The sequence below is a fragment of the Nuphar pumila genome, chromosome 14 (assembly GCF_984573655.1).
Source record: "Nuphar pumila chromosome 14, dmNupPumi1.hap1.1, whole genome shotgun sequence".
Classification (NCBI taxonomy): Eukaryota; Viridiplantae; Streptophyta; class Magnoliopsida; order Nymphaeales; family Nymphaeaceae; genus Nuphar; species Nuphar pumila.
Genome location: NC_143262.1, coordinates 74,773,420 through 74,792,099, shown reverse-complemented (window position 1 = coordinate 74,792,099; position 18,680 = coordinate 74,773,420). Strand labels below are relative to the sequence as shown.

The following is an 18,680-nucleotide window of genomic DNA, read 5'->3' as shown; positions in this document are numbered from 1 at the left end:
TGCTTTATCAACCACACACACAATTCCATAAGTATTGAACCTGTTGTACCCTATAACTTTCATACGTGCATAACTGAACACATTGTGTGATCGGATTTAAATTATGTTTCGATATTAACTGGCCAAGCGGGTACGCACAAGGCACGACTCTAGAAACAGCCTAAACTGATCCGGGGGTTTATTATGCTATGTATTTTATGATACCCCGGATAGCTGACTGAGTCCGCACCTAAGGGGACGGTCGGTGACCAAGAGAGAAATCCCCAAAGCAGCATAAACAATGGATGCATCCCAAACATGGAGAGCTACCACCTAGGATAATTATGGTAGTCTCATTCCCCTAACTCCGATGACTGGGGAAGCCGAGTCTTTTGCTCGTAACTGCCATTAATGGCCTGTCCATCGAAGTTTTGTACCTTCCTGTCCTCTTTCCTGACAGGAGTCAGCGATTCGAATGAGTACATCAGGGGTAGTTAACTGAAGACTCATTCTACATACTCTGGTCTTTCGACCCACTCGAGTATCTTGCCGGTGAAGGCGAAAACATCACTTATTTAGGTGATCACAACATTTTGTTATTTGCGCTCATCGAGGTTGCCACAACCTACTCATCCAATCATCGCAACGTACGAAGACGTACTTGTCAAAAAGTACGGTCGTACATGTCATAAGTACGACTACGATGAAAGGGATATGGTTCCACAAAAGAAACCCCAACAGATGTTATCTGCAAAAGAATTAATACAACACAGCCTGGCAAGATAAATCTTGAATTCACTTCAACAACATTTTTCATATTTCATGATGCAAGGTCATCTCGGATCTCTCGTCCGATCAACAAAGTACTTAACATGTTGTGCATGTCTAAAAGTACGCCATACTGAACCAGGGAGGTCTGTGGGCTTCTCAAAAGGAATACCCAACACACAACTTCATAACAATTCAAAGAATATAGGAGTGCTCATTTGGCACGATTCATCCTTAAAAGCCATAATGCCACATTAAGTCATTCACACAAGACACAACACTATCAATCTTACATCCAAAATTTATCTTAGTATCGACATGTTACACTAGATTGATACATAAAGAATGGGTCCTTCAACAGAACCCCACTCATTCATATGCTCATGCCCCTGATCAGGGTTATTCAAAATGAGCCGCAACTTGAGTCAAGGTTATAAAACATTTCTCCAAAGTGTGTGGACTTGGGAGGGGCCAAATGTGACTTCGCAATCCTGCAAGACTTAATCATACTTTGCAAAAGTTGTGCATTTTGAAGAGCCCTGGGTTTGCAGAAGGAAATCCTCTTTAAAAGAACTATAGTGCACAAGTGCAACTTCTGGTGTTTTGAAAACAGGTGATAACAGGATAGGCACAAGACTACATTTATGTAAGTACATATTTACCATGAGTGTGAGCATATGCAGGTTATAACATGTCAACAAACAACTCTCGACTTGCGATGTCGCACATCGAGGGAAAAGCACATAAGTAATACATGAGGTACCAACACCATACATTGACCACTTAGACAGGCAAATACATAAGGTCATAAGTAATACACGAGACACAAGGTCGTACCTCACTCAAAGGAAACGTGCAGGCAAAAATGGATGCAAGCAAACAAGGGCATATGTATTTCAAGAAATACGAAACCACACCTCAAATTCATAAACAACTACGCAAAATAATAATCGAATAATGAAATTGTACATCCACCCATAGAAAGGTACAGGCAAGTATATATGCAAGCAATTTAGGGCATAAGTATTTCAAAAAGTGCGAAACCACCTTCAACACGAGCAAATACACAAATTAATACTCGAAGAGTAAAACCGTACCTCGACTCATAAACATGGAGACAAGAATAATAAGTCACGCAAAAGCAGTATAAATCTAAGTACAACTATCATAGACATTTTTAATTATTTCAACTTAATTAGATCTTATTGCCCCTTGTGCGACTTTACCCTACCTTGGGATGTCGTGCAGCTGCGTACGCCTACACGAGAGGATAATACGAGGGTCAGGCCACGGAGCACGAACGGAGCCTGTTGCGTAAGTTGCAAGATACGTTATTAGCATGCATTTAAATGAATAGGGAAAACGGCAATAAAGGACTGGGGTTTCAGCTTCTCTGCAAAACAAGGCAGGGATCAACGGTTCCTGCCGATCCGAAACAGAGCAGGGTAGGGTCCCATGACCCATGCCGGCAAAGGAAACAGGTGCAGGGGCCATCGGCCCCTGCCAGACGACTAAGAGAGGGGCAGGGGCCATCGGCCCATGTTGGGTTTCTGAAAAGGGAGGCAAGAGCCGAAGGCTCTTGCTGGCTTGAAAGGAAGGGCAGGGGCCATAGGCCCCTACCAAAAAGAGGAATGGCAGGGCCGATGGGCCCTGCCAAAAAAAAAAATGAGCAGAGAGAGGGGAGTGCAGGGGCAAAGGCCCCCTGCGGCTTCAAAAGAGGAGGCAGGGGCCAATGGCCCCTGTCGTTCATGGAGAGAAAGGGCAGGGGCCATCGGCCCCTGCTGGTGTTTAAAAGAGGAGGGAAGGGGCCAAAGGCCCCTGTCGGTCTAAAAAAAATGGCAGGGGCCATCGACCCCTGCTGAGTTTTAAAAGAAGAGGGGCAAGGGCCGATGGCCCCTGCCGGAAGGTAAGAGAGGAGGGGGACGACCGACCTCCTGTCGGTCGCCCCGATCTCCCACGGGGAAGAGAAGGGGGTCCACAGGGGCCATTGGCCCCATCCGGCACTCCGGCGCACCCCAAAAGAGGGAAGGGGACGACAGGGGCCCTATAGCCCCCCTGTCGGGTCTCCAAAGGCAAGGAGGAAAGTGGGAGGGCGCGGCAGGGGCCGTGCGCCGCCTGCCGGCGTCCTGGCGAGGTGACAGAGAGGGAGATGGGAGGGGGAGAAGAGGGAGGAGGAGACCGAGGTAGAGGGCGTACCTGAAAGGGGAGGAGGCGAGGTGGCTGGCGATCGACGGCATGCGCAGGGAAGGAGGAGGCGTCGGTCGGGGTTGCCGGCGAGGTTGTCGCCTGCAGGGAACGAGAAGGGGGACGGGGCATCGTTCCTCCCCTCCCGCAATGCTCTTAAAGAGCTCGGGGAGGGCGACAAAAGGGGAAACCCCGATGGGTTTCCCCATCGGGCCGAAGGCGCGGTGGGGGGATGCGGCGCACAGGGGGGTTTTGTTTTAAACAAAACCTCTCCTGCGTCGGGTTATGAAACCCTATCGCAGGCGGGCCTGGGTCGGGTCCGGACCCGACCCGGCCCGGGTCCGATAATTTTTTTTTTTTTTTTGAAAAAACGTGGGTTTTACAGTGGATGTACAATTTCATTATTCGATTATTATTTTGCGTAGTGTTTATGAATTTGAGGTGTGGTTTCGTATTTCTTGAAATACATATGCCGTTGTTTGCTTGCATCCATTTTTGCCTGCACGTTTCCTTTGAGTGAGGTACGACCTTGTGTCTCGTGTATTACTTATGACCTTATGTATTTGCCTGTCTAAGTGGTCAATGTATGGTGTTGGTACCTCATGTATTACTTATGTGCTTTTCCCTCGATGTGCGACATCGCAAGTCGAGAGTTGTTTGTTGACATGTTATAACCTGCATATGCTCACACTCATGGTAAATATGTACTTACATAAATGTAGTCTTGTGCCTATCCTGTTATCACCTGTTTTCAAAACACCAGAAGTTGCACTTGTGCACTATAGTTCTTTTAAAGAGGATTTCCTTCTGCAAACCCAGGGCTCTTCAAAATGCACAACTTTTGCAAAGTATGATTAAGTCTTGCAGGATTGCGAAGTCACATTTGGCACCTCCCAAGTCCACCCACTTGGGAGAAATGTTTTATAACCTTGACTCAAGTTGCAGCTCATTTTGAATAACCCCGATCAGGGGCATGAGCATATGAATGAGTGGGGTTCTGTTGAAGGACCCATTCTTTATGTATCAATCTAGTGTAACATGTCGATACTAAGATAAATTTTGGATGTAAGATTGATAGTGTTGTGTCTTGTGTGAATGACTTAATGTGGCATTATGGCTTTTAAGGATGAATCGTGCCAAATGAGCACTCCTATATTCTTTGAATTGTTATGAAGTTGTGTGTTGGGTATTCCTTTTGAGAAGCCCACAGACCTCCCTGGTTCAGTATAGCGTACTTTTAGACATGCACAACATGTTAAGTACTTTGTTGATCGGACGAGAGATCCGAGATGACCTTGCATCATGAAATATGAAAAATGTTGTTGAAGTGAATTCAAGATTTATCTTGCCAGGCTGTGTTGTATTAATTCTTTTGCAGATAACATCTGTTGGGGTTTCTTTTGTGGAACCATATCCCTTTCATCGTAGTCGTACTTATGACATGTACGACCATACTTTTTGACAAGTACGTCTTCTTACGTTGCGATGATTGGATGAGTAGGTTGTGGCAACCTCGATGAACGCAAATAACAAAATGTTGTGATCACCTAAATAAGTGATGTTTTCGCCTTCACCGGCAAGATACTCGAGTGGGTCGAAAGACCAGAGTATGTAGAATGAGTCTTCAGTTAACTACCCCTGATGTACTCATTCGAATCGCTGACTCCTGTCAGGAGAGAGGACAGAAAGGTACAAAACTTCGATTTACAGGCCATTAATGGCAGTTACGAGAAAAAGACTCGGCTTCCCTAGTCATCGGAGTTAGGGGAATGAGACTACCATAATTATCCTAGGTGGTAGCTCTCCATGTTTGGGATGCATCCATTGTTTATGCTGCTTTGGGGATTTCTCTCTTGGTCACCGACCGTCCCCTTAGGTGCGGACTCAGTCAGCTATCCGGGTTATCATAAAATACATAGCATAATAAACCCCCGGATCAGTCTAGGCTGTTTCTAGAGTCGTGCCTTGTGCGTACCCGCTTGGCCAGTTAATATCGAAACATAATTTAAATCCGATTACACAATGTGTTCAGTTATGCACGTATGAAAGTTATAGGGTACAATATGTTCAATACTTATGGAAGTGTGTGTGTGTGTGGTTGATGAAGCATTGTATTTTGCTAGTTAACTTTCTTGTGCAGTGCTTTGCTTGTAATAGTTAGCTTACTTGTGCCAGTAAAATGCTAGTAATAATTTTAGCCTATGTCACATGGGTGCAGGTGCGGGCGCGGGTGCGGGTGCGGTTGCGGGTGCGGGGATTCGGCACTTCCAAAAAACCCGGGTGCGGGGGTGCGGCAGGGGCAAAAATGTAATATATATATATATATATATAAAGGGGAGAGAGAAAATCCTTTACGCAAAAAAGGATTTGAAAAGCTCCTGCCAGGAGCTGTCAGCTCCTGGCAGCAGCTGACAGGAGCTGTCAGGAGCTGCCTTTTCAAATCCGATTTTCTCTGCTGACAGCTCCTGTCAGCAGCTGACAGGAGCTTTCAGCAGATTTTTTTTTTTTTTTAAATTCGCAGGAGCTGTCAGGAGCTGCCTTTTCAAATCCGATTTTCTCTGCTGACAGCTCCTGTCAGCAGCTGACAGGAGCTGTCACCAGATTTTTTTTAAAAAAAAATTCGCAGCCCATCAACAGCTGTCAGCTGATTTTTTTTTAAAAAAAAATTCGCAGCCCATTTTAGAGGGCAAATTTTTAAAAAAAAAAAAATCCAAAAAAAGGACCTAAATGATCCTGGGTGCGGTCAACGCACCCAGGATCGGGTTGACCGCACCCGGTGCCGCACCCACACCCGCACCCGCGTTGAGTCGCGTCGACGCGGGTGCGGCACCCTGCTAGCCGAATCCCTGTGACATAGATTTTAGCATTATGCTCATGATAGTTTGCTCTATGACTCTGCTGAAATTAAATTGCTATTTAATTGCCTGTCTACTTGACATATTAAATTATTTTGCTTAACTATGTTCTATATTGTCCTGTCTGTGCACCTACCAGTTTTTAGTGAAACTGACCCGTTTTATGGGCAGGTGATGTATAGGTGATACACTTTGCGATGACACGATGGCGCGATGAGTTCAAGATAGAGCTCTTTCCCTGACGTTTCGCTCCTGAGGACGTGTTGGTAAATTTGGTATAAAGTGTGTTTCAAAATTTCTCTTTTATTAAACCGTGAGTTAATAAAACTGTTTTAGTAAGCTTCTTTTTGGTTTCAACAAACGAATTCTTAATTATTGAAACTCCGTTTCTAAACCATTTGATTTCAATGGTTGTGCGGGATTTGACAAAAGGAAAGTTTACGCTGTAATGCCCTCAAGGTCCATCGACTTGTGGTTTTAAAAACATCATTTTTCTGCTGAAGTACTATTCAAACTCTGATTATTGTATGATTTCAAAGCTTTCTAAACTATTCTAAAAAGTTACAAGTCTTGGATTTTTGGGGCGTTACATGTACCCATAGAATGGGTTAGTTTCGCGAAAAACTAGTAGTGCAGCGAATCAGTAGTGCAACGAATCAGTAGTGCAGCGAATCAGTAGTGCAACGAATCAGTAGTACAGCGAATCAGTAGTACAACGAATCAGTAGTGCAAGCGAATCAGTAGTGCAAGCGAATCAGTAGTGCAAGCGAGTCGGTGGTGCAAGCGAGTTGGTAGTGCAGGCGAGTCTCACGGCCCAGCAACCAATGTGAACAGACTTTATGTTCCGATATTACTGGCCTGCGGGTACGCACAAGCAAAACATAGAAACAACTGAGACTAGTTCGGGCGTCTATTATTCTATGTATTTTCAATAACCCGAATAACTAGTTGAGTCCGCTCCAAAGGGGACGGCTTTAGTCGAGAGAGGATTCCCCAGAGGCTGAAAAGCAGTGCCACGGATGCATCCAACTTCTGCAGAAGTGTTGAGCTAACTATTGTAGCCCCTTTCCCCTAACTCCAATGACTGGGGAAGCCGGATCTTTGCCCGTGGGGTGGTTGTTAACAACCTGTCCATTGGAGTTTTTGTACCGATCTGTCCTCTCCCTTGACAGACAACCAGAAGCGAACAGCTGCGTTAGGGGTTGCTTAACTAACGACCCATTCTATGCTGTGGTCTTTAAACCACTCGAGCATCTTGCCTGTGAAGGCGAATGTGAGGCCATTTATGTGATTACAACAGTTTGCATTTAGCGTTGTTCGAGGTCGCACGACCGTCTCATCCGATCATCGCAGTACTAGACGTGTCGTGCACGACTACAAGTACTCTAGGATAAAGGGGGTATAGCTCCTCAATAGAAGCCTCAACAGGAGTGTTTCACAAAGATGTAAAGTTTATCAACTTTACTCTATCTTTTGAAACAGCAGTACCTTGTGCCAACATGATGCATGTAATTATCTCGAATCACATCCGCTATCGGGGTATCTACATGTCTCGCATGACTCGATACCGGCCTCGATAGACGGGATACGGGTTTCTCAACAGAACACCCGCTAAGAAGTTCGCTCGCTCCCGACTAAAACTCTTGTCGCAAGAGGGAGAGTGGTAAATGCTCCTTGCATCCTCCACGAGGATGCCCTTAAGGCATCCGCAAAGAGCAAGAACCTGCACGTCATCTGCAATAGCAAGGCAATACCAACACATATGTAATATGTAAAAGCAAGAGCCTAGGCGCAGAGCGCGACGACAAGGTAAAGGGCAAGGATTGCGAAACCGCATCCTTGAGTGAAGTGGATACTCATATAAATATATAAATATATACATATTTGTATATATATATATATATATTCATTCAATGGTCGATTTTAGTTCAATTGAACTTAATTCAATTATCCAAGTCTTCCGAACAATTTTCCCCTACCTTAGAGGGTTACGAGCTTGCTGACGTCTGCGGACGTACACGATTGACGGCTCGGGTCGCGGAGCGCGAGTGGGATTCGTCGTAGCTGCAAATATGCGATATTAACAAGCAAACTCTGACAAAAGCAAAAGCAAGGCAAAAACTCGACTTTTCCGATACATAGGGTTGGGGCCAACCGTCCCAATTGACTCGAAAAGAAGATGGGGCAGGATCAAAAGACTCTAGCTGCCAAAAGAGGGATGTAGCCCATGCGAGCAGATGACTCACGCTACTAGGAATTCCTCGTTGGAGACCAATAATTGTAATGATCTGTCCCCATCACGATGTAGCTTCCAAAGATTTCCCGGGCCTGTCGGCCAAGGGTATAGGCTCGCGCACAAAGGGCAGGGGGCCATCGGCCCCTGCTGGCAACAAAAAGAAAGGCAGGGGCCGATGGCCCCTGCTGGCAAAAATAAAGACAGGGGCCCATCGGCCCCAGCTGGCAACAAAAGAAAGGCAGGGGTCGATGACCCCTGCTGGCAAAAGAAAGACAGGGGCCCATCGGCCCCTGCTGGCAAGAAGGCAGGGGCCGATGGCCCCTGCTGGCAAACAGAAAAGCAGGGTCCATAAGCCCCTGCTGGCTGGCAAAAAGAGACGCAGGGGCCCATCGGCCCCTGCTGGCAACAAGAATGGCAGGGGCCATAAGCCCCTGCTGGCTCGCAAAAAGGAAGGCAGGGGCCCATCGGCCCCTGCTGGCGCAACTAAAAGGGGCAGGGAGGAGGGGCTCGGCCCCTCCCTACCGTAACGGAAGCAAGGAGGGGGCTCAGCCCCTCCCCTGCCGTAACGGAAGAAGGGAGGAGGCTCAGCCCTCTCCCCTACCATAACGGAGAGCAGGGAGGGGTGTCGGGCCCCTCCCCTGCAAAAAGGGGGCACAGGGAGGGGGTTTGACCCCTCCCGTGGGCACATAGAGAAGTGAGGGAGAGAGAGAGAAGAGACAGAGAGGGAAAAGAGGGAGAAAGAGGAAGCGATGGCATACCAGGGGGTTTTCGGAGGAAGCTCGCCGAAGAGGAGCTCGCCGGAAGGAAAGGGGGGGTCGCCGATGTCGGTGGCGGCGGCTGTCGGGGGTCGCCGGCGTCGGTGACCGTGGACGAGCGAGAGAGAGAAACGGAGAGACAGAGAGCGAGTGGCGGTGAGGGGGGTTTCGTAACCCTCCTCCCGCCTGCCTCGCTGTCTTTTAATGACAGCGAGGGGCGGTGGCCCGGGTCGGGTCCAGGTCGGATCCGGATCCGACCCAAACCATTTTTTTTATATTACACCGGCAGCCAAGAATCCAGGCGGATACTCGCTGCCTGCACCGATCAGGGTTTTTCCCCTTTCGTGACTAACCCAACCACACTTGGACTCAATCAATACCCACAAGGAAAGTTATAGGAATCCTACCTCTCTTGGCGGAAGAATGGTTGCTGGCGACAGGAGATGTCCAACTACAACAGTTGCAGGTGGTCGTGGAGCCTCTCGACGTCGGTGACCTTGCCGGCCTACGTGAAACCAACGAGAAGGGAGTGATACAAAGAGAGAGTGAGATACAACGGGAAGAAGATGAGAGTAGGGGGAAAGAAGGGCGAGACTCTCCTCTTTAACGAGCCGAAAATCTCCATCCCTCCGAGAAAGATGGAGTCAGTTACGTTTTCTGTAACCTCCCCCTCCCCTTTCGATCTTGCAAGAATCGTGCCCTAGGCACGATTCTTGTTTTCGTGTGTTTCATAAAACAAAGCCCGGGTCCGGGTCCGAACCGTGATCCGCAATGCCGGATCCTCTCTAACGTGGATCCGGGTCGACTCTATAGTGTTGGATCCATCCTAACATGGATCCGGGTTGACAATAAACTGTCAGATCCATATGGGTCCACATGGATCCGGGTAATGGATCCATAAATTGGATATGGTTGGCTCCAATGTGGGTCCAAACCCCAATTACCCAAATCTTTTATTATATATTCTTTTGGATCCGGTAATGGATCTTGGACCCAAAATGCATAAAATTACTCAAAATTTTAGGTTATTACAAAATCTATCATACCAAGCCTTAGGGGCTTGTTTGAGACCATATAAAGCTTTTAATAATCTAAGGGTTTGACCTTGGTTAACATTAATTCTCGGCGGAGGATCCATATATACTTCTTTATTTAATTGACCATTAAGAAAGACATTTTTAACATCTAGTTGGAATATAGGCCATTTCTTAGATGATACAACCGCAATTAAAGTTCTAACACTTGTCATGCGAGCCACTGGAGCAAAAGTCTCATCGTAGTCGATACCGTATTCTTGTGAGTATCCCTTAGCTGCTAATCTGGCTTTATATCGTTCTAGGGAACCATCACTTTTTGTTTTGACTTTATAAACCCAACGACATCCAATAGCTTTTTTATTATAAGGGAATTAAACTATTTCTCAAGTTTTAGCCTTATTTAAAGCATCTAGTTCAACTTTCATTGCTTCAACCCAATGAGATATATTTTTTGCTTGATTATAATGAGAAGGCTCATAGTATGAATGCAAGGCTATTGGACAAGCTCTATAATTAGGAGAAAGAGATTCATATGAGACAAACCTATTAGGAGGAATTGATTCTCTAGAGGATCGCCTAAGGAAAGTCTCTTCTAGAGGTTCATTAAGCCGCAAAAATTTTTCTAAAGCACTAATAGGTTGTTCTTGATCACGTCGGGTGTAAACTTGGAGATTGTCACCATTAGTTGGTGATACTTCAATATTATGAGAATTATCACTGTTATGTGTATCTTCCAAGATTTCTGGATGACTTAAAGAGTCATCGTTTTTATCATCTAATAGATCATTGAGAAACATATATTCAATTTCATTTGGATTATCTAATATTTCAAAACCGTTTTCATCTTCTAAAAATGTCACATCCTTGGAAACGTATAGCTTGTTGTTTTTGTAGTCAAAACATCTATAGCCCTTTTGATTTTCACCATATCCTAAAAATACACATTCAATTGCTTTTGGTGATAACTTATCTCTTTTATGTAAAAGAACAAAACATTTACATCCAAAAATACGAAGACGATTGTAATTGGGCGTCATATTAAAAAGTTTTTCATAAGGAGCGACATTATTTAATTTTTAAGATGGCATTCTATTGATTAAACAGGTGGAGGTTAACACGGCTTCGGCCCAAAAGTTTTTTGGAATATTCTTAGAGATAAGTAATGATCTAGTGGTTTCTAAAATATGTCTATGTTTTCTTTCCGCTAGGTCATTTTGTTGAGGAGTTCTTGGGCATGATCTTTGATGACAAATGCCATGTTGTTTTAAATATGATTGAAACTCATTTGATGAGTATTCTCCACCCGAATCGGATCGAAGGATGGATATGCGGCTTTGAAATTGATTTTAAACTTTTGCACAAAATTCTTTAAAGAAGTTGAAAACTTCTGATTTAAGATTAAGAAAATAGATCCATACATATCTAGTATAATCATCAATAAAGGTAACATAATGCGAATAACCACATTTAGATAAAACCGGAGATGGTCCCCATACATCAGAATGCACCAATTCAAACGGTCTTGTCGACACAAAGGTTCTAATAGGAAAAGGAATAGACTTCATTCTTCCAAAAATGCAATCTTTGCAATTGATATTTTTTTCTTTACAAAATTTGTTTTCAAAAAGAAAAAGATACATTTTAGAGTAACTTGGATGTCCAAGTCTTTTATGCCAAGTTTCAATACTTTTATCTTGGACATAAGTACAAAAAGAGGTATTAGGGAGTGTTAAGTGATCTATAAAATAAAGATCTCCCTTTCTATGGCCTTGCCCAATCCGCTTCCCGGACCGGAGATCCTGCACAAAGCACCCTTGAGATGAGAAAAATATTTCACATCCATGGTCGACAATTTGGGAAACGGAAAAGAGGTTAAGATTTAGTTTAGGAACTACTCTTGCTTTTGGAAAAAAAAAATTTGAATATTTTTTGAAGAGTCCCAATACCATTTATTTTGAGAAAAGTTCCATCGGCCGTAGAGACACAAGATATTTTTGAATTGGTGCCCACGTTGGTTAATGCATTTTCATGGGGAGTCATGTGAAAAGAAGCTCCGGAATCTAAAATCCAAGAATACGTACCGGGAGGTGATGAGGAGGCAATAGCGGCACCGAAGGTGGAGGAAGTGGCCTTTAGAATTTGTTGGAGAGCCATGGAAATTTGACCAAGAGTATCCTTGAGATCTCCGTTTTTTGCCTTCATCTTCTTTGGAGGATTCCTCAACGGAAGCCACCTTTGGCTTGAAAGTCCCATTAAGCTTTGGGCAAACGGGTTTGATATGTCCTGGCTCATAGCAATGATGACATATAATCATCTTCCTTCTACCACTCCCTTGTTTACCAAAATGAGGTGGCTTGTATGTTTTAACATGGTTGCCGGGTTTAGATACGGCAAGAACTTCATCCATACTTTTACTCATGCCATGCCTAGTCTCTTCTTGAGTAATTTCGGCAGTAGCATCCTCTAATGGAGGAATAGTGGATCTATGGAGGAGTGAAGATCTAACTTGTTCAAATTCGGGACGAAGCCCAAATAAAAATTGAAACAATCTATCTTGTTCCATTTGCTTTTGTCTAAGTTTCATATCCTCCATAGCCACCCATTTAGGCTACAAGAGAGCCAATTCATCCCACAAGGGGTTTAGAGTACTATAGTAATCTTGATTGCGCATATCCCCTTGTTTTGTGGTTCTCACTTTTTCTTGTAAAAAATAAACTCTTGCAAGATCTTTTTGGGTATACATACCCTTCATAAAAAACCAAGCTTCATTGGCTCGGCGAAATTTGGCAATATTAGCACATGCCTTAAGTTCAACATTATTCATAAACCATGCTAGGATTTTTGCATGGTTACTCTCCCAATCTTCCATTTGGCATTGATGATCTTCTATTGCTTTGAGGCAAGGATCACCCTCAAGAGCTTTTTCTTGATCTCCTTCCATCTTTGTGAGCTTTAGTTGGGGTTCCGGAATGGTCCCCATTACATAACCCCAAATCTTCTTTCCTTTGAGATTATTTTCCATTGCGGATGCCCACATCATGTAATTTTTTTCATTGAGCTTGAATGATAGGTCGATCTTGGCTTCTATTGCTTTGGTATGAAGATTCAAAAAAGAGGAAGTAGAGAGAGACAAGATTTTCACCTTAAAGAATCGAATGGCTCTGATACCATGTAATGAAGTATGTGGAAGGATCAAGAATGCAAATGCATTCACAATGTCCAACACATGGACTTAGCACAACGGCACAAGAGGATAAATCCACTAAAGGGACAATATGAAAAGGCCTTGCAACAAGGCTACACATAAAATAAATACTCCATTTATTGGAGAGGAGCTCTCTAAAAGCATTCAAAAAATACAAGGGGATGCACCCCTATTTATACACAATGGAGGCACCTTAAGGGGCTCCCAATAGAGTCGTTGGGAGCCCCCAACGGTCACAATTGTGACCGTTGGGGGCCCCAACGACTCTATGGTGGGGCCCCTTAAGTGGCTCAAAAAAAGGAATTTTAAAAAATAAAAAAGGAAAAGAAATACAGAAAAAATAAAAAGAATAAAAACAAGTACCCCTATCGGGTACTTGTGAAAAAACCATAATACCCCTATCGGGTATTATGGTGTAAATACATAATATATATATATATATATATTTTGTTACAATTGTTTTAACATAAGAAGCAACATAAAGTCTCTCTCATCAACTGAAGCAGAGTACAGAGCCATAGCTACAACTACTATAGAAGTAGTCTAGCTAAGGAGATTGCTTTATGACATGGGTGTTCAGAGCACAGTAGCATCACGACTATGTTATGACAACAAAAGTTCTATCTACATTGCCAACAACCCTACATTCCACGAACGAACCAAATACATTGAGATGGATTGTCACTATGTACGAGAGGAATTCTTATATGGCATTATTGATCTTCTTTATGTTTCTTCAGAATATCAATTGGCAGATTTCTTTACCAAACCTCTCGCAGCTCCTAGATTTCACTTTTTCTTAGACAAACTTTCGGTTATCCAACCGTAAGTTTAAGGGGGAGTGTTAAATAATGTATCATAACTAGGATAACTAGGAATTTTTACTTTTTCTTTTTAGTCATCTTCTTATATCTCTCCCTCTGTAGCAGATTCAAAGAAGAAAAAGAAGGGGAGGAGGAGGAGGATCTGGTATGCTCTCTCTCTCTCTCTCGGAGGAGGAGGAGGATCCGATGTGCTCTCTCTCGTTCGTCTTCTTCTTCATTCTTCTCTCTGCTCCTCTTCCTCTTTCATCTTCTTCTTCCTTTTCCTCCTCTTCCTCTTTCGTCTGACTCTTTCTTCTTCTCCTCCTCTTCCTCTTTCTCTTTCATCTTCTTCTTCATTCTTCTCCTGTTTCTTTTTTTTTTCTTTTTCTTCCTTCTCCTTTTTCTTTTTTTTCTTCTTTTCTTTCTTTTTCTTCCTCCTTTTTCTTCTCCCTCCTAGTCTTTCATCGAGGTCAAAAAAAAATTTGGGGTTGGGTCACGGTTAGACCTGACCCAATCCGGACCAGCATGTACCCGTGCTGCGTCTGGTACTGGTACCCGTGTCGGGCTGTGTCGACACGGGGCTGCCTAGTTGCCATGTCTATGTGACACAGCTTTCAGGTATGGCATATTTAGGAAAAATGAGTGCCAGGTCGCGTCCACCAATTCCATCATGTTGACACTCGCCGCCACGAAAACCATCTTGATTGAGCTTTATACTAAAAGTCTAAAACACTCACAATGGGTTGGCATGCACAGGCATGGTGGTCTCTCTATAGTTCGTGGTGGAAATGGAGAACTTTGCAATGCATGGCCCACAGGAAGACAGGAATGAAAAACATGTGAATATAACACAGCTGTTTTCATCTTCAAATACAGTGTCTTTTGTTTTCCATTGTAAAAATCTAAGTTATTTGTTTTTTATATGCCATCGACTATAAGGATGCATTATTATTTTCATTCTCCAGAAGCAAAAATATTTGCTGTGATTCCCAGGGAAAGATCAAAACAGTAAACAATGAAATAAAAATAGGATGATATCAACTTAATGTATAAAGCTTATAAAAATGCACTTTTACTATGCATTATATTGTTTACTGTGCAGTCCTGATTGATTGGGCTGGTTCTCTCATTAAAATTGGTTGCTGATTTACTTGGATCTGATTCCCAGGGAAAGATCGAAACAGTAAATAATGAAATAAAAATAGGCTGATATCAACTAAATGGAAAAAGCATATAAAATTCCATGTTTAATGCACTTTTACTATGCATTATTGATTGCAGCTTTAATCAAGTTTATCTGTACCTGCTTGTGTTTTATAAGTAGGTCTACCAACAAAGAGTTAAACATGTACATCCATTAAATTGTTCACTGATGTCTTGCATTCAAGATCCCGGGTGCCTTCAGAATATGTGAATGCTGATATTTATGCATGCAACACCACTGATCATCTTGAGAAGTCTTACTGCTCTGAAATTAGTTATTGCTAGATGGAGATATTTTTATTAACCTTTGAGCATATTCGTATGATGCAGGTTGTACAGATTCTCTCGAGTCAAGGTCTGGTTTCATCAGGTGGTGGCAGTGGAGGTGGAGCAGATGGTCTGAACAGCAGCGGAGTTTCACGGGTGATGGTGAAAGAGAGGTGAATAAGAGATGATCAATAGAATGCTTCTTCTGCTCTTTCTAATTACTATTTCTGAGTTGATTGAATTGCCTCTGTTGATTGACACCAGGTTTAAGAATTTCAATCTTATGTTTGAGGAGCTTTATCAAAGACAAACTCAATGGAGTGTTCCAGATGGCGAGCTTCGTGAGTCTCTGAGGCTTGCAGTCATAGAAATCCTCTTACCCGCATACAGATCCTTCATCAAACGTTTTGGGTTTGTCATTTGCCTTTATTTTTTTCATTAGCTGGTTTCTTGATTATATAGATATGATATATGAATGGGTTTGAAATGGATAGCAATATGAAAGATTAATTTAAACAGGATGTTTGTTTATCACTATAGTTTAATATGCTTTACCTTTTTCCGCTTAATGATTTTACATTCATTGTTTGAATGCAGTCTGCTCGTTGAGAGTGGAAAAGATTCTCAGAAATATATGAAGTATACGCCAGAGGACCTTGAACATATGCTGAATGAATTTTTTGAGGGTAAAACATGGAACGAATCAAAGCGATAGTGTGTAATGGTGTACTTGGCTTCTGTGAATGCAATTAGACCTGCTTTATGTGCTGGTCTCTGGTGGGTTTTCTGGAAATTTTGCTCATTTTTTGGGATAATCAATAATGTGGAACTGTTATTTCCCAGTAATGTTGTTTCTACCATTGTCCTTTTTGTTGCCTTGGAATTGGATTTGTGAGTTTATTATCCATCAACATCTGTAATATCACGCATTTCCATAATCATTTTTATATTTTGTCAAAAATTTGGCTAAGTTTGGGAGAAAAATCGTTTGATGCTCGGTTTTTAGACTGATATCCTTGAAGCTGAGCTTGACCCAAGTCCCATCGACAAGGTCGTAACGAGACAATCAAAGCGAGATAAAGAGTTTTAATTTCGTTCCTTAAATTCAAGCGAAATTCGAGTAAAATTCGGGTTATTTTTGAGTGAAATTCAGAATTTGATATTAGTGTAATATGTCGTTGGATGCGTCTCAGAATTTTGAGCACAACAATATTTTATTTTCCATGATTCGAGCTACAATTGACCTGAAAATCACATTTTTTTAAAAATTGAGCAGTATGTCAAACTAGATCCAGATTTCGATCGGATTGGACCCAATAGGTTTGATCTAAATTAATATGGATCTGGGTTCTAATCAAGACCCATATTAATCTGGATTTAGTCCATTCCAAAATCTATTTAGGTTTTTAGAGTTGGATTTGGATCTTGGATCTGGATCTAGATCCAAATCTAAGCCCAACATTTTTTTTTCTAACTTTAAATTCAATAAAAAAACTTTAATTTGGAGTTTAATAAGGTTAAGAAGACTTCTGGGTTAATTTGGCTATTTTTAAAAGCTTTTAGATAATTTTCAATTAATTAATATTTAATCATTAATTAATTATATTAATTCTGAATTTTATTTTAGGGCTGAGTAAGACTTCTTAAAAGAGTCCTTATTCTTACTTAAGAGAGGTTAAGAGAAACTTAAAAGAATTGAAAAGTTAAAAAAATACCAAATATGGAAAAGTCAACTTTTGAGGAGTTTCAAAAAAATTGAAAATAAGGGAGAGTTTCAATTTTGGAAACTCCCTTCTTCATCCATCTAAAAGAAGGGGGGGGGGGGGGCATCACCCCCCTCTCACCCTCTTTATATGTAACGCCTCAAAATTTTTAACCCAAATTGATGTGATTTTTTTTTATAACAGCGGAAAGAATAACCAACATAGGGTTAAACATTTCAGAACATTACTTTTGAGAGAAAACTCAACACATGCATTTCATTTCCTTATGATATGAACATTTAACTTACCATCGACCCAAGGAATCACTGAAACAGTAAATCAACAATTGTGATCCAATGCCTCATCCCGCAATCGCTCATAAGTCTACTCGTTTACCTGAAAAATGGTAAAAATGATAGAAATTAGACTACCACGTCTAAGTAGGAAAACTGTAATTTTAAATGCAGGTATATCATGAATCAAGCATGTGATGTGGGTGTCAAAGGTGATTCTCGACATATGTCTAAACAAGTAAGCAGTTTATGCCACAGAAACCAACATTCATATACATGAGCATGTAAATAGTTATCCAATAACCACAACTGAGCAGGTAAAGCATCGTGTGCAACATTAATAAGCAAGTGAATGTGTATTGCAACCGTTATAACAATAACCTGTACAACTCTCAGATAATTCTTCAACTACTTTATATCTACACATTTCCCAATTTTCTATCGTCACAAGCTCAGAATATACAGCATGTTAAAGAACATAAACACAATACCTCAAGTATTTTCACTCACTGTGATACCTAATTTCACTAAATTGTGTTTAAATTATCTTACCCCGCGGGTACGCATGGACACAGGTGACCATCTCAGAAGAGAACGTTCGGGGGTATATTATTCAAGAGTATTTTATTAACCCGAACATTCTAACTGAGACTGAATCCCCAAGGGAGCGACTAATAGCCGAGAGAATCTCCCAAGGGCTCAACTCAAGACAGGATGCATCCCTAACTTCTGAAGAAGATGTAGAACTACCACCTAGGACACATAGGTAGTTCTGGTCCCTAACTCTGAGGACGGGGACCAACGAGCCGCTTCACGCTCGAAACACAACACAAGTCCTCGAAGTTTTGTACCACCTACCCTCTCCAAGGTAAGCCTCAAAACTTGTTTCATTGTTTAGTTATTGTTCCGAAGTTCAGGGCATTTCCCCACTTTCTCTTACTACCTTAGCAGTTGATCACAACCTTAGTAATTTTACCAATGTTTATAAAACAGTCTCAATCATTTATAGTATTGATTTCATAAACCACTTAAATGTTTTAATGCCCTTAAACCAGTCAAGCACCCAATATTTACACTTAAGTTTTCATCATTTGATTGTCATAGCACAAACTAATAGTCTAAGTAACCGCATCGGGTAATCCCTTCATATTGCCCCTTTAGGCAAAGCACATTTCTATATGTCACTAAGTGCATCTTCGTATATTTGACACTAACATAACATTCTCATTCCTCAAACACCGATAATGTGCTGAATACAAGCAATTCACCTCACACATTTTCTGACAAGAAGAAGTGCAGTTTAAGCACGTGGTATTTCATGCAAATCAGTCACAGTATTAGAAAAAAGTGCAACTTAAGGAACTCTATAAAGTCCAACCCATAACAGGGTAT

At 42.1% G+C, this 18,680-nt stretch overlaps 1 protein-coding gene across 1 annotated transcript in view; it reads left to right on the top strand.

Annotated features, from left to right (window-relative positions):
• The window catches only part of LOC149816990 (exocyst complex component EXO70A1-like), a 159,823-nt gene extending 143,570 nt beyond the window's left edge, over window positions 1–16,253 (top strand). Inside the window, exons 10-12 of the mRNA XM_089987308.1 lie at window positions 15,356–15,465; window positions 15,557–15,703; window positions 15,890–16,253. Coding sequence (XP_089843434.1) covers window positions 15,356–15,465; window positions 15,557–15,703; window positions 15,890–16,007 — 375 coding nt within the window. The 3' untranslated portion in view covers window positions 16,008–16,253. The remainder of the gene's footprint in view (window positions 1–15,355; window positions 15,466–15,556; window positions 15,704–15,889) is intronic.
• Window positions 16,254–18,680: the final 2,427 nt, after the last annotated feature.